This window comes from Phocoena sinus, chromosome 2, assembly GCF_008692025.1.
Source record: "Phocoena sinus isolate mPhoSin1 chromosome 2, mPhoSin1.pri, whole genome shotgun sequence".
In the NCBI taxonomy this organism is placed as follows: Eukaryota; Metazoa; Chordata; class Mammalia; order Artiodactyla; family Phocoenidae; genus Phocoena; species Phocoena sinus.
In genome coordinates, this window is record NC_045764.1 from 99,054,448 (window position 1) to 99,080,666 (window position 26,219).

Below are 26,219 nucleotides of genomic sequence, written 5' to 3' on the forward strand. Positions count from 1 at the left end.
ACACAAAGCAGAGTAGGGTGGGAGTAGTAGGGGGAGCAGTGCCAAAAGAATGGAGCTGGAAGCTTGGTCAACTGCCTGAAGCCTAATTTATCTCTAGACTTTATTTATACCTATAGATTTCCTTTACTTTAAAATCAATTTGAATTAAATTTTCTTTTTCTTACTACAACAAACTGATAATGGTCACCAATGGTCTCCTAATTTCCAAACCCATGGACTTTTTGAAGTTCTTGTCCTTTTAGATTTCTTTGAAGCGTTTGACACTATTGACAATCTTGTGTTTTGAAAGTCTTGATTACCTGGTTTCTTTGCTTTCTCCCTTCCTTACTTACAAAACTCATTACAGAAAGCTTGTAAAAGAAAAGTTATAAAATGAACATATTATAATTTTAGGATGTCCAAAACCATCATTCAAAACTTGGCTAAGAGAAGTGACATGAAGAGAAGAGAGAGCAGGAAAAAGAGAGAGGGAGAGTTTGAGAGAGAGAGGAGAAAGATTATGATACTGCATTTTTTCAGAAATCTACTAGGTATTATAAATTAGAATCTTTCACATAGTTAGATCCACATATGATCTGGAGCTTATTGGCTTAATATCCTCTTGGCCACAAAATCATAAGGTAAATTACAAATTTAACAAATGTTAATTGGCAAATAAATTGCTCATCACTGCCCAGATCTCCTTCTGCTACCTCAGACTGTGTCTCTATATATTGGAACTATCTTTTCCTTTTAAAATCTACTTCTACCTTCTGTCTTCTCTGCTGGTACAGGGTTCCACTATTCTTTCAACTGCTTAGGATGAATTTCTCTTTATTCTGTTTCTTCAGTGTCTTCCATGCTTATTCCTGCCTCTTCAATTTTACTGCCAGAACCCAAATTTAGGCCGTGTTGCTTTAGATTTGCAATAGTCTCCCAACTGGTATTCCCATCCCCACTTTACCTATTCCAACCCATCTAACAAACTACTGAAAAGTCATCTTCCAAAAGTAGATTTCCAATCAGTCGTTTCCCATTGCCTTCCAAGATAAATACAGTCTTCTTTCTCTAGCTTTTAAGGTTTTGATATGGTAAGCCTGATGTCTCACTCCCAACTTCTCCCAGCATGACCTGCTTTCATGGCTTTATCTCTTCTATGACTATACTAGAAATATTGTCCCTGCTGTTTTTGATCATCAAAATCTTATCTACCTTTCAAGATTCATCATAAAAGCTATTCAGAAAATCTTATTTTACCTCTTGTTGTATAGACTCCATTTGTAAATAAAGTGTAATTAGATACTTTATGTATTCAAAATCTGTTGCATTTAAAATTAGGATCATGCAAATTTTCATCTTTAGCTCTATAAATAAACTTTATACAATAGCAAGTAGAAGGAAAAAAGGATTCCACATTTAATTTCTATAACTACAGACACTTTTTTGTTTTTTCCTTCACAACTGTTTATTTTCAAACGGGCTATAGATGTTACAAAATTCAAAAGTTTCAAAAGGGTGTAAAATGTAAAATAAGACTTCCCTTGCTCCTGTTCTCCCCTCCCCCAGGTCCTCCTCCCTAGAGGCAACCATGTTACCGGTTTCTTGCCTGTGTTCATCCAGGGAAAGTTTACTAGAGGTACATGTTTAATTTATATATGGATTTGGGAGTGGTAGAGGTATGCATTCAAACTCAGTAATAAGAAAACATGCAATTCAATTTAAAAATGGGCAAACAATTTGAATAGAGGCTTCCACAAAGAAGATATATGGATGGCAACTAAGCACATGAACAGACATTCAACATCAGTAGTCATTAGGGAAATACAAATTATAGCTACAGTGAGATATACCACATAACTATTAAAATGGCTAAGATTAAAAAGAATGACCACATCAAGTGTGGGTGAGAAGGAAGAGGAACTGGAACTCTCATATGCTACTGGTGTGAATATAAAATGGTACAACTACTTTGGAAAACAGGCAGTTTCTTAAAAATTTAAACATACACATACCATTTGATCCAGCTATTCCTCTCCTAGGTATTTACTTAAGAGAAAGGGAAACACATGTCTACATTAAGACATATATACACAAATGCTCTTAGCAGCATTATTTGTAGTAGTCAAAAACTGGAAACAATTCAATGTTCATCCATAGATGAGCAGATTAACAAACTGTGGTATGTCCATAAAATAGAATACTACTCAACAATAAAAAGGCACCAACTATTAACACATGCATCAACATGGATGAATCTCAAAATCATTATGTTGAGTGAAAGAAGAAAGAAAAAAGGTACATACTGTATTATTTTCATATTTATAAAATTCTATAAAAAGGATACTAATCTATACATCTATAGCGACAGAAAGCAGATGAGTGATTGCCTGAGAATGGGTGGGTAGAAATGGGATAGGGATGGATTGCAAAAGGGACTAGGAAAATTTTAGAGACATCGGATATGCTTATTATTATGACTTTGGTGATGGTTTCACATTTGTATGACTATTTTAAACAAATCAAATTTTACACCCTAAATATGTGCAGTTCATTATATGCTAATTTATATTTCCATGAATCTGTTAAAAAACAGTTAAAATCAAGCCTCGCATTTCCCGTTTAGTTTTTTTTTTTTTTGCACTAATACTTTTTATAGGGTTGAAAGAAATTCCAAGTCTCCCTCTCCCTCCGCGACCCTACCACAAGAAAACCTTAACCAACACCATCTACCTGGTCACTGAGACATCAATCCCGTCTCCCTGGGTGTTTTCTCTCAGCTTCCCGCTAGGGGGCAGGAGAGGGGAGGTCGAAGCCCTTGCCTCTCTAGCTCAAAACCAGCGCTTGCATGCACTTCCGGCCCCGTTCTGTTCCGCTTCTTGAAGAATGTACAAGCTGTGGTACGCGTTCTCTGTGGTCTGTAAACGTTGAGGATATTCTGCTCCGCGGGTTTTTGCATCTCGGAGTTAGGCGGCCGCAGTCGCTTCTTAGCGGGAAGTGTATCAGGTTCACCGCTGCTCGGAGCGGTCCTTTGTTTTCCACTGGAGCGGAAGGAGAGTGCTGCCATGACGGCCCCTGCTCAACCCAAGAAAATCGTGGCCCCTACGGTGTCCCAGATCAACGCGGAGTTCGTGACCCAGGTGCGCTTGGGCGAGTCTGGTGTGTGTGGAGGGGTGAGGACGCTGAAGCCCCGAGGCCAGGACGTGGGATTTTTCTTGGGAACGGGAGCAGCGAGGAGGCATTCGTTTGTCAATTCATATACTCAAGTCTTTTTACTAAAGAGTACGTGCTGTGTGCCAGCAACTGTGCTAGCTGTTGGGGAGACCGTGGTGAAAGAGGCTCTGCCCCGAGGAGTTCATGTTCCAGGGGAGACAGACACATGAAAAGAAAGTTATTATGCGAGCTTTGCTCTGTTAGAGTTCGTCGCAGGAGCGATGGATTCACAGAAGGAACACCCCAGTCACCTGAGACTGGCAAGAAGGTTCCATAGCAGAGGCGATACTGAACTGAGGGTCGAAGGAGGGGTAGGCTTATTCTTAGCCTTAGAGTAACCTAGATCTTTGAAGGGAATGGTGAGAATTTGACAAGACACCTGCTCCAAATACATGCATCTACGAAGAGAGCAATCCCATGGTCAGAGAGCGTTCATTTAAAACCTGTTTATTGTGTTGCATGGTGAACCGCGATTGGCTTTGAATAGGGAAACATAGCCCTGTAGCACTGAGCAACTTTCCTAATCCTTATTTGTTGCTTTGGGTGTTGGATAAGAGTGCAAGTAGCTCTATGCAGAACTTATTACTCACTTGCTTCTTTCTTCTCTGTGCCCTGTTTCAGCAGATTTGCTAAGGCAGAAGCATAAGAGTCATTTTGAATCCTTTCTTAAAGAGTTCTAATTGCCCTTAGGATAATGACTGGAATCATTCACCTTGTTTTGTGATCTGACCCATGCTTATATCCAGTTTCCTCTCTTTTTTCCCCTCCTTTTCTAACAGTGTTTAGCCATACTGAACTGCATTTATTTGTGCCATGCAATCTTTCACCTCCTGGCACCTCCTTTCAACATTGTTCCCTCTACTTCATTTTTTCCCCTACCTTTTCTTATATGGTTAATTCATTGTCATTCATCTACATTAATTTGGAGAGGTTTTTCTGGACAAGTTAGACTAGAACTCCCTTTTCCCATATGCTTGAATTTTTGTGGTAAAAGTTATTAGTTTCCTCCCCTCAGGGATCTTACATATTAGAGGGATGAGTGAGACAAATGAACAGTGTAGTTTCAGACAGTGATTATTGCTATCAGGAAAATGAAACGGCATTGTGGCAGACTGGGTGGGGTTTATGAAGAGCAGTCAGGAGAGTCCTGACTAAGACCCGAATGAGCTAAGACCTGAATGCAAAAGCTAAGACCTGAATGCAAAAAAGGAGCCAGTCTGGGGAAGAGCAGGGAAACAGTCCAGGGAGTAGCAAGTGGAAATGCCTTATGGTGTGTATGTAAAGAAGCCAGGAGAGCGAACTTAAGAAGTAAGAGGGAGGGTGGTATGAGATGAGGACAGAGAGTATGTAGGGATCCTACCATTTCCCTGCCCCTCCTCCTCCATTATTTCTGAGCACCTGGCACACCTGACCAGAGAAGGGGCTTTTTAATTATTATTGAATGAGTGAGATGTAGAGGTTAAAATTTAGTTTGAAGAAGATCAGATATCTGAACTCTGATCTCACTTTTTTTTTTTTTTTTTTTGCGGTACGCGGGCCTCTCACTGTTGTGGCCTCTCCCTTTGCAGAGCGCAGGCTCAGCGGCCATGGCTCACGGGCCCAGCCGCTTCGCGGCATGTGGGATCTTCCCAGACCGGGGCACGAACCCGTGTCCCCTACATCGGCAGGCGGACTCTCAACCACTGCGCCACCAGGGAAGCCCTGATCTCCCTTTTTTTAATGATGGTTAGCATTTTTTAGCAATAACGTATTTTTTAATTAAGGTATGTTCATTGATTTTTTTAAGACATAATGCTATTGCCACTTAATAGACTACAGTATAGTGTAAATTGTAACTTTTATATGTACTGGGAAACCAAAAAATTCATGTGACTTGCTTTATTGAGGTGGTCACTGCAATATCTCTGAGGTATCCCTGTATATGTATTTAAATTCACATTTTTCAGGTAAAACCTGCTTTGCTGAAATATAACATACTGACTCTTTTATTCTTGGTAATAACCCACTGATAAACTACAATTTTTTTTTAGGTTTTGTTTAGGTGTGCCTGAATGTGTACTAATCACTTAAAGATTATTGTTTTGCAAATCAACATTCCTGAGGATTTTGAATCTGTTTTTTAGGACTGGCTCACCTGTTAACTAATTGTAGTCTTGGGCAGCTCATTTAATCTTTCTAGACCTGGGTTTCGTTAGCTCTATGCTGAAGGTGTTTGACTGTGGTTATTAACTTCACCCTATTGTTTCCATAGGAGTAGTTTAAAAAGTATGTTTTGTTTTTTTAAAATCATAGTGGCAGGGTGCCATGCAGGGCATTACTGGCATTCAGTGGATTGGGCCCGAAGATGCTCACTGGCCTGCAAGCCCATATAGTCCCCTTGATAGGTAAATTACTCTATCACCTCGTGCTGTGCCAGTAGTGCCTTGTTAAGAAACAGCTTGTTACTGAATGATCTCAGTCTGTTAGTGGTATGAATCTGCAGTGGTATGAATCTATGACTTACTGTTTATACTGTTTACTTTTGCAGTTAGCATGTAAATACTGGGCTCCCCATATCAAGAAAAAATCACCTTTTGATATAAAGGTAAGTATTTTTGGTTTGCAGCATCCCTTTTGAATAGGTATGCTCTTTGTATCTTTTTCAAGAGCTAATTCGACAGAAGCTCTTCATAATTTTTTTAAAAGTTAAAATGAATGGTTTTCTAAACAAATAATTACTCATAATAGAAAATTTGGAAAATACAGAAGCTACACATAAGAAAATAAAAATAACTACCCAGAGATAACCTCTACTATCATTTGTTTTATTTCCTTTAAGCTTTTTAAAAAAATGTGTGTGGATTTTCCTGTTTATAGATTCTTAGATTGTTCTGATTTATCATTATTAGGTGATCACGTAATGAATATCTTCGTAAATACACATCAGTTTTCCTACAGTTTTTTTTTTTTTTTTTTTTTGCAGTAGGCGGGCCTCTCACTGTTGTGGCCTCTCCCGTTGCGGAGCACAGGCTCCGGACGCGCAGGCTCAGCGACCATGGCTCATGGGCCCAGCCTCTCCACGGCATGTGGGATCTTCCCGGACCCGGGCACGAACCCGAGTCCCCTGGCAGGCAGACTCTCAACCACTGCGCCACCAGGGAAGCCCCTTCCTACAGTTTTTTTGACAGTTCATCTAGGATAAAATCTATTGTTTTCTCTTTTATTTTTAGGTTGATGAACTGAAAGATCTGTAATAGTGGTGGAAGAGGTGGGAGTTGTTTAGAGAATTAGATGACTGAGGGCCAGTCATATTCAATTAGGGAAGGGACTTAGGATTCAGGTGACACAATTTAGAATAAACGAAAGGCAGAATTCCTAATGGAGGATTAATTCTCATTGACATAGGTTCTTAAAGAGAGGTCTTACAGAGCTAACATACACATGCCATTTAACAAGTAGTGAAGACTCGCTTTAAGTTTGCCATTGTAAATTGAATTGTGATAATCTAGGCACTCTTATCAAAACTGAACTTAATCCCAAATTTCTCACATTATTTGAGCTTCAGTGTTTTATTTATAAATATATTTTTGTTTTGCCATCAATCCCATTTTATTCATCAGGAGGATATTCATAAACTTGACATACATTAATTACTCTTAATTATCAGCCAGGTTGCTTTATCTTACTATATGCTGTTTGTGTATGTTTGTGCTTGTATATGTTGGGCCTGGGGGTTCCTAGGGTCATTTTTCATAAATAAAAATATCTTTATGACACTACTAGATTGAGTTGAACTTAATTAGATCAAGGTTTTTAGACATTAAATTTATATTCAGATCATTTTAGTTAACACTAGATGAAGCTCTGTATAAGCTGGTATTTAAAGAAGATTATACCCTTCATTTTATTATTTAATTTGGATTTTGATAAACAGAAAAGCAATGACAGAAAATTTCATACAAATTCAAGACTTGCTTGCCTCATTGTCTTCCTCCCTTTACCACCCACAAACATTTATTTGAGAAGTATACTTTGAGCAGTAAAAGACATAGTTGCCATAAAATAATATTATATTATACCATGTTAAAGTACTTCATAATTTTAGAGTAAGTTGTTTTTTAACTACTCTTGTCACTAGCACTACTATTACTTCTGCTACTGATAACTATTATTAAAGGCTTACCACGTGCCAGGACCTGTACTGAATTCTTTACATGTGTTGTCTTATAGCAACCCCACGGGGTACTTATTATTAGATCCTTTTTGTATACTGGGAAACTGAGCCTTAGAGCAGTCATGCATTTGCAAAGGTTGTAGTCTCCAGCAGTAAAGGTGGATGGTTTGAACCAGGCTTCCAACCCCAGAACCTGAATTCTTATGTATTATACCATCCTACCCACCCTAACCCAAGTAAGTGGAAATTCTGAGGTTTTATCATATGTGCTTGGAAAACAGGATGTAATGATTAGATTTGCTTCTGTTATGTCTTTGCACTTTCAGTTTACTTTCTGGTTTTTGAAAGCACTTTGTTAAAACTCTTAGGTGAAGCCTGATAACATTTATATACTTTGTTAAGTTTTAAAAAATATCCTGATCTTGTGAATTTTTATTTTCCCTAGAAATGAAATAAATACATCATTTTAATAATTATTTCTAGAATTATTTTTATTTAGATACATTTTATTATTTATTTTTTCCTACTACTTTGTTATTTTACATTTTGAGGGATATAATGGGATTATAAAAAATCTCTTAAATATTATTTCAATAGCAGTGATATTTGATAGCTTTCCTAAACCACCTTGTTTTGTGTAATCTCAGTAATTGAAAACTCTCAATTTAGAGTCTGAAAAAAAGTTATTTGGGATATTAAACATTTTTATATTTTTAACAGGTGATTGAAGATATATATGAGAAAGAAATTGTCAAATCAAGGTAGGAATGAGTTTAATTTTCATACATAGGAAGTAGATGGGACTAACTTGGATCTCATTTGAACTTCTAAACTAAATGTAATCATAAACTTGGAACTTTCCTTTTTTTGATTTGGTCATCAAGGAGATGGTGACTAGAAAAACTGTATCTAGCTGCTGAAGAGGCATAAGATATTTTTTTGCCTTTTAATTTTTGGCTCAGATTAGAGGGATTAAGTTCTTTAGGGTTTATTTTGTTTTTGAAGGAACGTGAGGAAGAGTAAATATGGAGATTTAAAAATTTCAGTTCAACTAATACTAATTTTCTTATTTTCTGATAAATCTTTTTGAAAGATTATTTAAAAATTGGAAAAGTAAAATATACATGATAATAATTAAATACAAAATAATATGCATTTTGTACATAATGTACAAACTATATATAATAAAAATTAAAATTATTTTGAACAGTACACAGAAAGGGTAAGTTTCAGTACATCTTCTTCCCTGTCCCTTAACCCTCAGTTTCTTTACTTATGTATACATCTGTTCCAGTTCCCTACCCCTGTGATTTTTTTTAAAACAGCAAAGTTTATACTCTACATGCCATTCTGCATCATGACTTTTTTTTTTTTTTTTTTTTTTTTTTTTTTGCGGTACGCGGGCCTCTCACCGCTGCGGCCTCTCCCGTTGCGGAGCACAGGCTCCGGACGCGCAGGCTCAGCGGCCATGGCTCACGGGCCCAGCCGCTCCGCGGCACGCGGGATCCCCCCGAACCGGGGCACGAACCCGCGTCCCCCGCATCGGCAGGCGGACCCCCAACCACTGCGCCACCACGGAAGCCCGACTTTTTTTTTTTAAACAATGTCTTGGGCATATTTCCATATCTGCACCTGTAGATATATATGCCCAATGAGTATTTTAAAAGGTAACTAACTGTTTTAATATGAAATAGAAACATTTGTGTTATGAATGTCATAGACCTTATAAAATCTCAAATTTTATTTTTTTCATGTGTTTGAGTCTTAGGAGGTAAATTTTACTAAATATTGTAAAGGCAGTGTCAAAATAAGAGGCGAGTCATTTTTTAAAAAAATTTATTTATTTATTTATTTATGTTTGGCTGTGTTGGGTCTTCGTTGCTGCGTGCGGGCTTTCTCCAGTTGCAGCGAGCGGGGGCTACTCTCCGTTGCAGTGCTCAGGCTTCTCATTGTGGTGGCTTCTCTTGTTGTGGAGCACTGGCTCTAAGCGCGCAGGCTCCAGAAGTTGTGGTGTGGGGGCTCAGTAGTTGTGGCTCGCAGGCTCTAGAGCGCAGGCTCAGTAGTTGTGGCGCACAGGCTTAGTTGCTCTGTGGCATGTGGGATCTTCCCGGTTCAGTGCTCGAACCTGTGTTGCCTGCATTGGCAGGCGGATTCTCAACCACCAGACCACCAGGGAAATCCCTGTGCAAACTATTTTAAGAAATAGGTTTTCGGGCAAAATGAAGACAAGAAGAATCTAAGAATGCAAACAACATAAGTAAAAGCACTTAAAAATAAAAGACTGTTTTACTGACATTGATGATTAATGTCAGCATGTGGGATCTTCCCAGACCAGGGCTCGAACCCATGCCCCTGCATTGGCAGGCAGATTCTTAACCACTGTGCCACCAGGGAAGTCCTCTAGTTCTTTTGTTTTAGCAATCTCTTCTTGAGCCTGTAGAAGTAGGTCGGGCCAAAGACCATGTTAAGGTTTGTTTGTTTGTTTGTTTGTTTTAAATTTGAAGAGAAGTAGGAAACCAGTGAAGCACGATGGTGGTATTTTAAAATTTTGGAGGGAGCAAGAGGCAGGAAATTAGTTAGGTGAATATTGTTGTAGTCAGATTGAAGATAATGATGGCATGGACTAGCATGGAAAGTTGAGATAGAGAAGAGTTACCAATCTGAGAGATAGACGTGCTTGGTGGTTGGATGTGGTGAACGCAGGAAGGGAGGGATCAAGGATGACTCCAGAATTTTGGGCAAAGGTTGTCAGGTGATTAGGTGCCATTACTGACTTTTGCTGTTGTTGTTGTTGGTGGGATTGGGTGTAGATCACTAGTCGCTTTTGGAAATGTTGAATTCTAACCACTAAAGAGCTATAGAGAGAGATGTAGAATAAGCAGTTAGGTATTTAGGTGTAGAGTTCTGAAGAGAGGATTGGGTTCAGCCTACTTTGTATCAACCACCATTCCAATGCTAAGGGTGCATCAGTGAACATGGCAGATGAAGCCTCTAATACTCAAGAAGCTGTGTTCTAATTCTTATCTGGACAGACAAAATATATACATATATATGCATATATATATATATATATATATATATTCAGTATCAGCAGGTAGTAAGTGCTATGAATTAAAGTGGGATTAGGGTATAGCGACAGGACTGCTATTTTAGATTGATGATCAGGCAAAGATCCTCTCTTAGAGTGAAGTAAGTCAGAAAGAGAAAAACAAATATCGTACATTAACACATATATGTGGAATCTAGAAAAATGGTGCAGATGAACGTATTGGCAAAGCAGAAATAGAGACACACACGTAGAGAACAGACGTATGGATACCAAGGGGGGAAAGCCGGGGGTGGGATGAATCGGGAGATTGGGGTTGACATATATACACTACTGTGTATAAAATTGATAACTAATGAGAACAGAATGTGTAGCACAAGGAGCTCTACTCATTGCTCTGTGGTGACCTAAATGGGAAGGAAATCCAAAAAGAAGGGGATATATGTATACATATAGCTGATTCACTTTGCTGTACAGCAGAAACTAACACAACATTGTATAGCAGCTATACTCCAATAAAAGAAAAAAAAGATATCACATTTGAGCAGATATGTAACATATGACTTGTTGGTTGAAAGTGGGTATGGAGGAGATTGCCTGAGGAAAGTAAACTGAAGATGAGTGGGGAGATAAATTCTAGGACCCTTTATTATTATATATTAAGGATATACCAATCTGGAATTTACCTTGAACTTTCAGAGCTAGTTCTCTGCCTCTTTGTAGAACAGGGTTTCACTCCAGTGGATTGCTTAGGGTTATGGGTTTTTTTAAATTTAAACCTTTGCTACTAATATTGCTTCCTTGAATATAATTTTTATATAATTAACAACTAAAAGCTGCTGGTGATTTTTAAGTTACGTAGACTTGGCTAAGTCATTTTTAATTGCTGAAAGTAGTAACAGTCATTGGCGGGGCTCCCTAAGTCTTATCACGGCACTCTTAACAGCCATATTCTCACCTTCTACACATTTAAACACTTGAATAAAAGTGACCTGATTGCATTTTGCCCCCAAATTTCTAAGTTCAAAAAGTTAAATAATGCACCTGTGTAGCACAAAAACTGTAGTGTATACTTAAAAATTTAAATGACCATTTTTTTTAGACTAGTGCCTTGTGGAAGCTGTTTTGCAGAGTTATATGCTCGTAGCTTCTTCATTATTGGGGAATGGATTAATGTAAGATTTATTAACTTGTTTGTAGGCTATCAAAATAGGCAGTTTATAGCCATAAGGCACTCTTCATATGATACCTTAAGGTTCTTATACTATACATGTTTTTGTACATCATCCCTATTTCCCTAGGAGGCATCTGGGAATTAAATCAATCAGTTCTTATATTCTTATGATATAAATGATCACTTCTAGAATCTCAAAATTAGGTAGATCTTAAAATACCATATTGTTCAGTCCCCATTGTAGTGTGTGGTATATTACACAAAAGATTCATATTTGCTATCCTTACCATTATCAGATTTGGTGAATTTGTCTTAATGTATTTTTATCTGTTTGATTTTAAAATATTAAAAGTAACAGTAATTGTCATTTCTGGAGTGCTTACTATGTGCCAGCTTCTGATCTCAGCACATTGTATATAGCAGCGTATTTATCCTCACAACAATTCTGTGATAGGTACCGTTATCCTCATTTTATGGATGATGAAACTGAGGTATAGAGAGATTAAGTAACCAGCCCAAGATATTTTACCATAGATACAGACAGCGCCAGGTTATTAAATCCTTGTTCTCTGGCTCTTATCCAATACTCTGTTCTTAAATAGGACAGGGTCCATTTGCCCTTTAGGAGTCTCTTAACCCACACACTTTGGTATGATTATTAATCCTGTTAATCCAAGTGATTTTTACACTGAAAGAAAAAAAGGGATGACTTTTAGAGCAGTTTACTTTTGCCAGTGTTTATATTTCTTTTTATTAAAAATGTTTAAACCTCTTTACTATGAAATTAACAGAAAGCACATAAAATGTACATAAACATTTAGCCTTCTGAATTTTTACCACCACTGAGTTAAAAAAAACAACCTTTTAGCATCCCACAAACCCTTATGTGTCCTTTGCTATATCATTTAAATATGTAAGTATGCAAACGTGAACACTATAGTTTAGTTTTGCTTGGTTTTAAACTTTAAATAAATGGAATCACATGATATGTACTCTTGTGGCTGGCTTCCTTTGTTCACAATTATTTTTTGATTTTTTACTCATCTATTTAACAATAAATCTGGAGTAGGTAGTTCAGAAGTTCATAATGTGAGGGTCTTTGTCAGCCTTTTAACAAACTCTCTGGCTTTCCCTATGTGGTTGCAAAGGGGCTGCCACAGCTCCAGACCTCATGTTTTCACACAACCATATCCCAAGAGAGATAGCAGAGGGCAGTTATAGCAGCAAAAAAAAAAAAAACCCTTTGCCTACCCCTCCCCACTCTTTTTTTTTTAATCAAATTTAATCATCCAGTTAACAATACGGTTAATAGACCCAATGTATTGTACATAAATTATCCAGCTTTGGGAGGATTTAATGAAATGCTTGTTAAACCCTTGACCAGAATCAGGCTTTACAAAGCATGCTCTCAGTAAATATTGGTAACTTAATAAAATAACCATCCCCAAATCCTTTATTTATATTTCTCATTATTTCTTATACTTTTCATCCTTATCTTTAAAGATTTTCTGGCATAATATCTAGTCTCTAGACCTATTTTTATATCTTATATGTATACCTTTAGTTAAGTTCTTTATCTGTCTCAGAAAGTTTACTGGCAGAAGTGTAAAACCCCCAATTTAATGAATACCACCAAGATTGCTATAAGAGAAATTGAGTGTTTTTGCATTATCTTGACCCATCAAAACTGATTTTTCACTTGTCCAGTCATCCACAGGAAAAAAAAAAAATTGACCACTTCACCTCTTTTGTATATGAGGAAACTGGGTCCCAGGGTGTTTAAAGATGTTGCCAAGGTAACACTAAATCGTGACTAGAATACTGATCTATCTCGTGAGCCAAGATTTTCTTTCTTTCATCAATGAGGTCCTATTTGTGGCTGAAGAAATTAAGGGTGCAGGTATTTGCATAGCAGGGCCTGAATTCTGTTATCCAACACACATGTAAAGTGAAATGCCTGCAGCTGGAGATCTAGAGTGTACCACACAGCTCTTGTATCCTCTCAGTGGCTTTGCTGGCTGTAGAAGCCAGTGCCTTGGCAGTGTTTTGTCTTTGTGCTGTTGCACAGTTAAATCCTTTATTTCATTCTCACTAAAGTTCTCTGACATTGCTTGCTCAGTGAAACTATTTAAGAGATCAGAAATCAGTGGAATAGGATTTTGACAGGATAATGGTCTCTTGGGGTATTATAAATTTATAATGCATACTGATTTAATTTTCAGAGCTGAAGGCTAATATCCAGTGGCATGGTTCTGGTCTGGCTACTTTATTGTCAATATACAAAATGATAAAACTAAATTAGTGGATGTTTGAACCTACCTTTGGAAGGATACCCTGTAACTACTGCATCATTTATCCATATAAAACAAAACACTCTGATTTTTAAAGTATATAAAGAGATATCTGATATTCCCTCCACAATTTTCTAATATTTTAAACTTAATGTCAAGGCTACAGAAGCCTGATTCCCATGTTTGTGATATAGATACATGTGTCCCTTGTGCTTATAGGAGGGCATGATTTCAGCAGAATGTTTTCATTTGATTATTAAATGGAAGAATGTTAATCAGTGCTTAAGAAATTGAGACAGGCTAGCTTTTGGCAGTTGTGATCTAATATTATGAATATTGATGAGCACTTGTGTTTTGATTAAAATTACTTGGCTTATTAATCTATGTGTTGTATCCTCATATGTCATGGTGCTGATTGTGTTTGTTATATGGGTAGGATATAAGTAACTGTTCTTAGACAGTTTTTTAAAATAAAATAAACTACCTGAAACAAAATACAAACAAAAAATAAAAAGAAAATTTGCTTTTTTCAATGCATAAGTAAATATAATTATTCTGATATGTGAGTCAATATTAAAACAAGATTCCAAAATACATCTGCATTAGTAACTCAGAAATGTTTATTTTCTCTATTTAAATATTTTTACTATTTATTTTTATATTTTTAGGTTTGCCATCAGAAAGATAATGCTCTTGGAATTTAGGTGAGTTTAAAGGCTTTACTTTGATGAAGTTAAAGATGACAGCGTGACTTAACTTTTAGCGAAGTTTTCTGTACATTTCTGTGAGTGGATAAGAAAATAATTATAAATTTTAAAAGATTTATATTTTTGTGATTGGCTTATTTTGGAATATGTGTATGATAGCCTTTGTTTTCAAAGATGATGTTCCATTATTAGTGTAACTTGTATTTTGAGTTGTTTTTCACTAATTAAGATAGTGTGTGCTGAGCAATTTCTGAACTCTTCTTTGGTTCCTCTAGTGATAATGGGAGTAAATTGGAATGCATTCTGTAGCCATTTTTTCCTTCCAGGCTAACTTGTTATTACTAAGCCAGCATTGTTCTGACCTAAGCCACTGATAAATATTTCAGATGAAGAGAATATATAATTTTTAGGTTACAATTTAGATTATATTACAACCAGGTGTGGCCAGTGGGCTGGAAGTAAAAGCCAAGGTTGCTGTTGATGATAGTAGTATCTGCCATTTATTGAACCTTGTGCTAGGCACATTGTTAAGCATTTTACATACAGAGCACTCACAGAAACCCTGCAAAGTCAGTATTCTACTCTCCACTTAGTGAAGGAGGAAACTGAGGTCAGAGCAGTTATTTGTTAAAGATAATGCATTTAAGTAATTGGCAGAGCTGGGATGCCAATGTCTGATGCCAAAGCTCCTGGTTTTTCCACTTCTCCACACTTCTTGAGGTCTAGTCTGCATCAGAAGTCAGTCTCTATTAACAACTGTTTCTCCCTACATACACTGATATGATCCTCACAAAAATGTCATGATGAAGGTGTTCTTATTATTTTTACAGAGAGAAATTGAAGTTTATAGCTATGAATTAACTTGTAAATAGACTCCTGCTATATCCTAAGAACTGTATTGTCACTGAATACTTGATCTCATTTAATCCTCATAATAATCCCAGTAAGAGCTTTCTTATTTTATAGAGAGCACTGAGGCTAGAAATTGGGTCCATCTGGCCCTTAGATTAATATGCCCTTTTCATCATATCATGCCATCTTTCAGAAGGAAAGTAAATAAAAATCAAGAGGATGCTGATATATGATTAGGATAAAGCCAGAATTCTATGGTCCTGGCAAATATCAGATACCAAGAGAATTGCAGGAACTGAAGGAGAAAGCAGCAGAGCATATTGAAGGCATCAGTGACAGTGAAAGTTTTTTTTTTTTTTTTTTTTTTTTTTGCGGTACGCGGGCCTCTCACTGTTGTGGCCTCTCCCGTTACGGAGCACAGGCTCCGGACGTGCAGACTCAGCGGCCATGGCTCACGGGCGCAGCCGCTCTGTGGCATGTGGGATCCTCCCGGATCGGGGCACGAACCCACGTCCCCTGCATCGGCAGGCGGACTCCCAACCATTGCGCCACCAGGGAAGCCCAGTGAAAGATTTTTAATAACTGAAAAAGGGGGTTGTTACCTTCCAGGAACTTTTATGTATAATAATTTCTGGGTTAGAATGCCATTTTCTCTGTGCCAGCCTCCAGACATAATGAGTCTCAAGTTTGTAATAGAGATAATTGATGGTCTCTTGCTAGAGTGAAAACTGAGATGGCATGGAGGAGGTGCCTGGGTACAGGAGAGTGAACTGAATCTTTGATGAAATGCATAAGAGGGACATGTTATTATATAGATTACATTTGCTGTGATTGCCAAAATAAAATCAAGGAATTATTGAACAGTCCTTAAGTTTGGATTAAAGAGATGTAGTTTGGAGTCAGTTCTGTATCATGTGTATATCATGGAGATAACTGCATCATCTTGGGCAAATCATTGATGCTAATATTCTCAGATTCATCATCTGAAAAATGTAAAGAATAGGTTTGGAGTTTGCTGTGTAGTCAGATAATACCCAAGACATTACTGTTAAAAACTGTGGCAAGACAATGATATCTGTGGGGCATCTGGCAGGAACAAATATAAAGATACTCTGAAAGGATGTGTATTCCAACTCTACTGCAAAAAAAATCCTGCAGCTAAAACCCTGGTAAAGACAAGTTCAAACTCCCAATTACAAAGCACATTAAAGCAAGATTTAGTTGAAACAATAAAGAATAGAATTAGATATCCCCCAGAAAATCCCAGGTAATTATATAATTGATACACACTGTCCAATCATGTTTAAAATTATTATGGGCATAAAAGAACACATAGAATATGTGAACAAGAAACAGGACACTAAAAATGGACAGTTTGGGGGAAAATGAAAATAAAAATCATTGATTAAAAACTCAATGGGCAAATTAAATAGATGAGACACAGCTAAAGAGGGAATTAATGAATGGGGATTTAGAGCTGAGGAAATTAACAAATAATAGCAAAGAGAAATAAAGATGGAAAGTGTACAAGGCAATTAAGAGATCTAGATGCTAGAATGAGAAGATCCATTAGGAGTTTCAGAAGAGATTTAGAAAGAATGAAGGAGTGTCATTTTAGAAGAGATGATGGTTAAGAATTTTCTACAGTTGAAACATGAGTCTTTTAGATTCAGGAAGTATATATAGCAAATTGTGAACAGAGGAACAGTGACAGGGTAAAGATCTTCAAATCTGCTGGAGAGGAAAAGACAGATTACTCAAAGAGGAAGAAGAACAAATTGATTGTAGACTTCTCAATTGTAATGATAGAGAAGATAGTAGTATGAGACAAGTACATAGAAGAAAAGTAGAACTATCAACTTAGAAAGAATTCTATCACCAGCTAAACTACCATGAAATGAAGAGGTTTCAGACAGATTCACATTAACAGACTTGGTAATGGAAGTTCTAAAGGGCATAATTCAGGAAAAAATTTAAGCTTATAAGAAAGGAATGATATGAAGTTTCATGAATTTTATTTATGAAAGAGTAGTCTCTAACTTGGAGCCTTTTGGCCATTGTTTAGGATAAAATACTATTTACCGGTTTCCTAGGCTCTTGCAAATTAAGCAAGAATGATTGCTAAAGATAGACCCATAGAAATACCAGTGTGAGCAGACCTTTGAAGCAGAAGAGAAAGTAGAAAAATTATATGCTATAGCAGAATCTAAAATGCATAATTCTGCGTGTGTGTGCAAGTATGTGCACGTGCACTTGTAACCAATTGAAAAGTAATACATGTGGAGTGATTTAAAATGGGAACAAAAAGTCCTTCTTTTTTGCATTAGTGCTTGAGAGTATTTTACAACCCCGTACAGTAACTGATGTTTATAATTACTCTGAATAAGAAATGGCTAAGCTTTGTTTTAGAAATCAGAAATACCTACTTCGTTTAGGAATATTTTCACCAAAGTCTTAGAGTAAGAATTTTGGCATCTTGAGGGGGAAATGCCAGTTACCTTGAAAACTGACTTATGTTGAATACCTTGTAAATTAAGTAACAAATCCTCTTTTTGATTTGTTAAGTCTCTTAGTTTCCAGAAATCATTTGGTCCTGATGTGAGTTCATGTTAATTTCTCAGATACATTTATCTGTGAAGCTGCCCATCATATCATTCCATTTTAGAGCTTATATTTGCCAAATATTTTTATTTTTTACTCCACGAAATGCCTTAGATAAGGGAATATCCAGTGCTCTAATGGTGATAATTATATATATCAATAACCTTTGAGGTCTTCCTGCTTTAAAAGTATAAGACTCATTCTCCAAAGCCACATTTGCTACATATGTTTATAGTAGGTAGCACTGACCTACATTATAGGTAAATTTGTGAAGGATTCTCAAACTATAAATATAGATTTTCAAAAAGTTGTAAATAATTAGGCTTTTTCAGGGGAGTGATATATTACAAAGAAGTGGTGGTAACTAATGAAATATTCTATGCCTTTTCATTCTTCCATAGCCAGTATCTTGAAAATTACCTCTGGATGAATTATTCTCCAGAAGTGTCCAGCAAAGCCTATTTAATGTCAATCTGCTGTATGGTGAATGAGAAGTTCAGAGAAAATGTCCCTGCATGGGAGGTAACAGATTTAAATTACTTCATAGCTTTCTTACTGTGCTCACTTAAGCCATTACAAAGTAGCGCACTTTTTACCAATAATAAATAATGTTTTTAGAACAAAACTTTATCCAATAATAAATTCAGTGTTGAGAAAAAGAATGGATGTATGAAAAATAATATTAGATTTCTTTCGGTTTCAATACTTTCTTTAAACTAATTTACTGTGAATTGAAAGATGAATGTGGAGTTATTTTTCTGCTTTGAACTTAAAACAGAGTGGCATGAGTTATAAAGACTTTTACATCAGATAAAGTAAAATTTATATTAAGTAGCACAAACAGATAATGCTTAAATGAGATATTTTTCAGTGCCTTGTTTCACAGCAGGGGGTATATATTTGTAGTTTTATGTGAATAAAGTAGTGTTTCCAAAGTTGAGACAGATATATTGTAATTTCAGTTTTCTCTTTGTCTCTGATTTGGGATCTGTTTTCCCTTTTTGACATTTCTAATAGACTGACATTTTCTCTTTGTGCTACTGTAGTATAGGCTTGATCAGCTAGTAGAGGTACAAAATTTTGGCTTTCTTTGGCCACCATGAAATGGTCAGCTTATCAAAAGAGTTTCTTCCCCTCCAGTCATACTTTTTTAAATAAGGAAAGGCATGGGTACTTGTCATCTCTTTTGAGGGGATGGTCTCCAAAATGAAAAGGTGTTAACATTCTTTAAGATAAAACCATGGACACTTCACTGAAATATTCATTAAGTGACAACCATCATATGGCAGATTAGAACCCAGAGTAAACTAAGGGCCTTGTGTCTTATTGAGAGATCGTAGGGATTTCTTGAAGTTGCTTCCAACTACCAAAGGAAGGGAGAGGGAAGCCAGAGAATGACTTGATCAGTTTGCAGGTTATACAAACCACTTTGGTGATAAGAGCTTGAAACAGAGAAAAGACAATACAGATAAAGAGAAGAGGTTACACACAGGTTTGGAAAGTAGAATTGATTAGACTTGATAATTGAAGTAGCTTTAGCTGGGAGAGGTATTATTTCCAATAACCTTCCAGGCTTGGGCAACTGAATGTAAAAGATGAGAGTGCCATTTACCAAGATAGGTAGAAGAGGGTTGAGAAATACTTTGGAGGGTACAAAATTATTGAATTGAGTTTTGGACTTACTGAGTTTAAATTGCTTTTGGAATATCTAGGTGAAATTGTTTAGTAGACAAAGGAATCTAAGGGTCTAGAGAAACCTGGACTGAAAATGTGTATTTAGAATCATTAGCATATGGTAGTTGAAGTAATGGGAGGGGGAAAAGAAGAATGAGGCTAGAACCCTAGGAACACTGGTCTGTAAAGTGACAAAGGAGGAGGAGCCTTCAGCACATTGAAAAGGGGTTGAGTGTTGCTAAGAGTCCTTTGCACTTGACAGCTGTAACAACTTCAGGGAGTGCTGTGGGTGGAAACCTGTTGTAGGGAAGTAAGTGAAAACAGCTAGTGTAGGCCACACATTTGGAGCACATGCCTATGAAAGAAGGGAGAGGTAAGTAACAGAAAGAAACTAGGTGGGGAGGTAGATCACAGAGAGGCTTGAATATATTTACATTATTTACCTTTTTTTTTTAACATGTTAAGAGTAAAGAGAATATAAAGGAAAGGCTGTCTTTGAGATTAGAGTGGGAAGACTTTAGTTTTTGCTAAAGATGTTGTTTCTTTTGTTTAAATTAGAAGAGTTAAAACACTTTAGATCTTTAATAAGAAAACAAAGCCTAAGCTAATTACCAGCCTAATCCTTGAAGAAAAAATAAAGGAATTGAAGCCATTATTTTATTAGCTGAACGGTTCTGCAACTCTCACATAGTCCTGCCAAAAACCTATGTTTGACTTGCTACCGTTAATAAGAAAGCAAATAATCTTTTTGTAATTATTAGGTATTGTTAATGGACTACTAAAAAGTCCACCAGTGTTTGCTTAAAGGAGAAAAAGAGGTGAGCAAGCCGTTTCAAAATGAATTTTTATTTTTCTTTTCAGACTTTTAAGAAGAAGCCAGATGACTTCCCATTCTTTTTCAAGTGTATCTTGAAAGCAGCATTAGCTGAAACTGATGGTGAATTTTCACTCCATGAACAGACAGTCTTATTGCTTTTTCTTGATCATTGCTTCAATAGTTTGGTAATTTTACTTTATCTTTTGGGGAAACTCAAGTTTTCTTGTTCTTTTCAGTTGAATGTAGATGAGATTACCTCTGTAGCCAACTCTTCATAGTAGTGGGGAATGAGGATAATGCTAACAGCTTGATTTCAGCCCCTTCTCAGTAAAATCTTTTTATAAGATCTGTTTGCTTTTTAATAGATTTAGACTTGATCACTCCTTTTCTCTATCTAGCCTCTAAGTAAAATGATAATAAGAGCTGAAGTTCTCCAGACGTAGAGCAGCAAAGAGTCTAATATGAACATTGAGTAATGAGATCTGTGTGTGTAAGCTATACACAAAAACATGGTTTTTCATTACTTCTCAGTCATACTTCATGCATAAGCTGGCAGGTCAGCAGGAGAGTTATGTTTTGAGTTGACTGTGTAGGGGTGGTTATAGATGATCTTTGAAAGTCTTTTGGGTTGTGTATGATACTTTTCATTCTTCATAGGATTATCTTCTAAAAAATTAATATTTACCGTAATTACTATTTCACTCGTGCTTCTCTACTGTGGTTATCTGAAGGTATATACCTATTTATTTAAAGATAGGTGCTTCTGAATTGGTAGTGCATTTAGACCCATACAGGAGAATGCATGGGGTTTTCTCTTTCCCTGAAAGCAGTCTTGGTAGATGGATGATTATTATCTGTTTCCATGTAGTACCTCACATGGATCTTGTAAAGACATAAGAAAAAGATTTATGATACGTCACTATTATCTCTTTAACATTTATTAAATTTAAAAAAGCAAATATAAATAGATGTGATTGCTTGTCAGCAATTGAACAAAACCAAGATTTAATTAGTATTAGTAGTTTGGTGCTAGGTTTAATTAACTTAAAAGCTAGCTTATTATTGAAATACTTTATTTTTTTCAGCTTACCATCAGTTCTCATTATTTGAGGTAGCTACGCTCTATAAAAAAGCTGTGAACACTGAATTAGCTATAACTGAACCATTGCTCTTGGGGAAAATACAGGGTTAGGTTCATGCAAGCCTCTGGTCACAACAAACTGATCAGCGTATAACTGTTTTATGTGTTTCTGTTTAAAGTCACCTTATGTAATATATGTTGTTGATTCATTAACATTGAACTCGTGGTCAACAGTGCTGTAACTTAGAACAAACCTTATCTAACACACATATTTCCTCTGTAAGGCACATCACAGCCTTCTAACGCCCAGGAACACTGGACGACACTTCAATCCTGTGCTTGGGGCCATTTTAAATAGCAAAATCACCAACAAAAAAACACAATAATGTGAAAAAGTAGCACTAAATAGACCAAAAAAAGATGCTAGTGTATAATATGAGAGCTGAAGCAAGAAGGCAGAGCATCACCTTGTCCAGCCTCAGCTGGAAATGTGTGTGTTGGGCAGCTCACGTTTTTCTCTGCTCTGCTGACAATGAATGACAGCAAAAGCATCGGGAATATTGAATTGGGGATTACAAATACATTTTTGCAGGTGGATGAATTCACAAATGTGGAATCTACAAATAATGAGGCTTGACTGTATCTTTTTTAAAAAGTATTGAACTTCTTAATAATAAAATATCATTAATTTGAAAGTACTGATGGCATGTTTTCCCCCAGGACTTAAAAAGGCAGTACGCGCCTTATGTAAAGACTTAGGTTAAAGTGCTGGTGTGTTTATATACTTGGTTTCTTCATGCTTTAAACAGGAAGTAGACTTGATACGGAGTCAAGTACAGCAGCTCATCTCCCTCCCAATGTGGATGGGCTTACAGCCTGTAAGTATCTAATTTCAGAAACTTACATATATTTATAAGTGGAACATGTGGTTTTAGACTGTGTAGCTTTAATATGGATGTAAAATGGTAGCTAAAAGTCCCCTTTCCTGCTTACAAAATTTGTCTAATTTACTATGTATTAACTTATCATAGATGTAGTTTTTTCCATTTTAAAGTTTTTATATGTAAGCTAGCATACGTTTCACCTGATTTCATTATTGTAAGGTGAAATAAGGTAATATCTATTGTGCTCAGAGAGGAGTTAATTTAGTAAAATATTATTACTCGTATATATGTCTTTGGATGAGACTAAATACAGACTTGAATTTTTTATTTTTCTTGACTGGAATGTACATACAGCTACAGGAGAAGATCAGAATTATGTTTAGTATTGGCAACTTCATTTTTCTCATCAAATTCGTGTTGGGTAATATGTGCCAGTATCAAATTAACAGATCTTAGGGAATAAAGTTAAAACTATCAAATTTCAGTATAATACTGTATTCAGAATTCCATTTTCTGCTCTTGGGTGGTTTAGTAGATGCCCAGATAAGCAAGCTCATTCATAGGTACCAGTTGATGAAGGTGAAAACAGGCACGTATAAATAATTAATACTAAGTTAAAAATAGATAAGTGCAGTAAGAAAGAATGTTGTGGTGTGGACATTTCCTTATTGTGATAGCTCTTTTATGTTCATTGTTTCAGACCCTTTTGTTGAACTTTAATGCTCCTAAATGTTAATGCTCATTTTTCAAATTGAAGTCCTTAATTTTAGAAATAAGAAAAAAATGTATTATTGAGCTTAAAATCTTGACTAGAAAAGGCAGTTTCTTTTGTCTTATTTTTTTCTATTAACGAGTGTCAGAATTGAACAGTTCTTTAAAATATAGGTATTCGTTTCTTAGTTTTCAGGTTTTGTCATGTTGCTTTCTGGTTTTATCCCATTGCTCTATATTATATCCATACATTAGAAAACTACCTAATAGTTGATCTAATCTTTATCCTTGTAAGCTTCGGGGTTACTGATAATTTAATGTCACATCACTCTTTCAGGCACGATTGGAATTAGAATTAAAAAAGACACCTAAACTAAGAAAATTCTGGAACTTGATTAAAAAGAATGATGAAAAGATGGATCCAGAAGCAAGAGAACAGTATGTTGCCAAAGCTTTGTTCCATGTTGGTTTCTTATGCTGGGCTGTGAGTCTTAGATATTGCTGACTTGACTTGTTGTTTCCTTTACATACTGCTGAACCAAATAAATGATTAAGAAGCACTTAGACTATCATAGGAATATTTTTCTCAAAGGTCCAAGGGAGAAGCCAAAACTTCACCACGTTTTTCTCCTTTCCCTTATCTCTGCTCCAGTCGTAAGTGTATCACTGGGTCTTCCCCTTGCCTGTTGTCCATCATGGTCTCTGTCGTGGATGGTTCTCAGTTTTCTTCACAATCTGCAGGCTATCATTCCAACTTACCTTTCTTTTTCTTACTCCTGCACTCTTAACAATGACTAATACACTCCATTTTATACAGTTCATTCATTCCATAAATATTGAGTGTTTATTATTTTGCTGAGTACTATTATAGGTATAGGGGTTGTGGCAGAGAAGAAAATGGAAAGTAATTCCTGCTCTTGTGGAGCTTACATTCTAGTTGCGGAAGGCAACAAATAACAGATGAATTATATGGTATATTATATGGTGGTCCATGCTAAGGAGAAAAATAAATCAAGTATAACAATTAAGGAAGCAGATGAGGGTTGCAGGGTATTTTAATAGTAAGTATTACCAATTGGATAAAAGTCTAGTAGCAAGCATTTATTTCATCAAGCAAAGTGCTGTTAGTAGGACACAGGGGAAGAATCTGTATACTCTAAGAGATTTGTTCCTCTCTCTCTTTGAGGCTAGCTGGTCTAACTCTGCTCTTGCCTTATTTACTCTCTGACTCTTCCAGCAGTGATCCTTTTTCTTTCTTCATCTTTAAGTGCTCTTTCCACTCACTATTTTTTCCCTCTGCTTACATGCTTAGGACTCGCTCCCCTTGGGCCTATGATAACTTCTTCTGACTCTATTTTTTCCTCCACTTAGGAGAGTAGTCTGTATACACCTGTAGATAGTAACTGAAGTCATGAGTATGAGTGAGATTATGTAGTGAGTATGTAAACTATGAAAAGAGGGTTGAGGACGAAAAGAAGTGAAGCTTGGAGTTATGCTGGTGATTACTGAAAATGAGAAGAACTGAAAAAAGCTGGATATCAGAGAAACAAGTTTGGGAGTAAGGAGGTGAGAGCTATAAGGACAGGATATTAGGGTCAGAATAGGAATATCCTTTCTTTAACTTCGAACTCCAGTCTCATCTCTTCCATGGTATCTTTCTAACCAATAGCCTCTTGATTGGGCTAATTACATGATATCTTTGCATTATTTGACTACTTCTAAAATATTTAAACTCTCTCTTCCCGTTACCTCAATACGATTTAATTCCAAATCGATAGACTACTCATTGTTTTGTAAACATTCCTTCCCTAACTACCCTTTCCACTCTACTCCACTTAATTGAAGGGTAACCTTGTAAATGCTCTTCCACACCAACTACTTTAGGCCACAGTGCTTTCTTCTTCTGAACTCCTAAAACAGACTGTGTTTCTTATTGAAACATCGGGTCTTTTCATAATGATTAGACTATGTATAGTTGTTTAGAGTATAGGTTCTACAATCAGACTTAACTAGGTTTCACACTCACCTGCCGTGTAAATTTGGGCAAGTTACTGTACCTCCTTGAGCCTCAGTGTGAAATCAAGACAATAGTACCTGTTTCGTAGGACTGTTGTCAGTATGAGACTATTTTGTATGATGTACTTAACACAGCTCACATCCTGGCACAGTAAGTGCTCAGTTAATGTCAGCCAGTTTTATTAATGCTGGCTTGTGCTATTAATTATATTTTATGACTTGTCATTTCAAGTATATTTTAGTCATTCTCCTCCTTTTTATTTCCACCAGGACTGGCATAATCAGTTGTAGCCATCCAGTACCTTATGATTATTTTTTGATTAGTTGGTACATAGTGCATCTTAAATTAGTAATGAGTAAAAAGTTGTTTTTTAAACTAACATTTAATTTTTATACATCGTAATACTCTATTGTGTTTAATAGTTTAAACATATTAAAGTATGTAATTGCTTATCTCATTTTAACTACATACTTAAATGTTAGATTTTTTGTGATTCAAGAGCAGACTGTAAATGAAACTTTGAAAACTTTCTAGTTCTGACCTTTAAATCACAAGTGAAAACTTTTACAGTAAGAAGATAGAGATGCTTTCTTGGCTGGTTTATTAGGCCAGTAATGAGGCTCTTCTTTCCTTCATGTAGTGCTATATTTACATTCAAAGAAGAAGCTGTGTGTTTAAATTATGGTCCTGATTTCAGAGAGAAATGGAACATTTTGAACAGTGTAAGAAAGGCTGTTCAGCATTTGAATTTTACTTTTGAAATAATTATTTCTCAAAAATAATTTGGTCACTTTGTTCTCTCTGATTTTAGAGCCTATCAAGAAAGAAGATTTCTTTCACAGCTCATCCAGAAGTTTATCTCTGTGCTGAAGTCAGTTCCACTTTCTGGTAACTATCTTCCTCTTCTCAGCTCATTTGTGAAGTTACCTTTTAGATGCCCATATAGTATTTACTAATCTTTAGTCTAAAAACTGATATGTATGATATGTCATTGGTTATTAATATTTTATTTTCTAACTGGA

At 36.2% G+C, this 26,219-nt stretch overlaps 1 protein-coding gene across 4 annotated transcripts in view; it reads left to right on the forward strand.

The window, feature by feature from the left end:
* The first annotated feature begins 2,840 nt into the window (after positions 1 to 2,840).
* The window catches only part of AQR (aquarius intron-binding spliceosomal factor), a 119,290-nt gene continuing 95,911 nt past the window's right edge, over positions 2,841 to 26,219 (forward strand). Inside the window, exons 1-9 of one of the 4 annotated variants that reach the window (XM_032624670.1) lie at positions 2,841 to 3,116; positions 5,717 to 5,773; positions 8,063 to 8,103; positions 14,522 to 14,557; positions 18,415 to 18,535; positions 20,549 to 20,689; positions 22,395 to 22,463; positions 23,518 to 23,618; positions 26,009 to 26,085. In XM_032624670.1, the coding sequence (XP_032480561.1) occupies positions 3,042 to 3,116; positions 5,717 to 5,773; positions 8,063 to 8,103; positions 14,522 to 14,557; positions 18,415 to 18,535; positions 20,549 to 20,689; positions 22,395 to 22,463; positions 23,518 to 23,618; positions 26,009 to 26,085 (718 nt within the window). In that variant the 5' untranslated portion in view covers positions 2,841 to 3,041. The remainder of the gene's footprint in view (positions 3,117 to 5,716; positions 5,774 to 8,062; positions 8,104 to 14,521; positions 14,558 to 18,414; positions 18,536 to 20,548; positions 20,690 to 22,394; positions 22,464 to 23,517; positions 23,619 to 26,008; positions 26,086 to 26,219) is intronic. The other 3 variants (XM_032624671.1, XM_032624672.1, XR_004348719.1) reach the window with 3 other exon arrangements.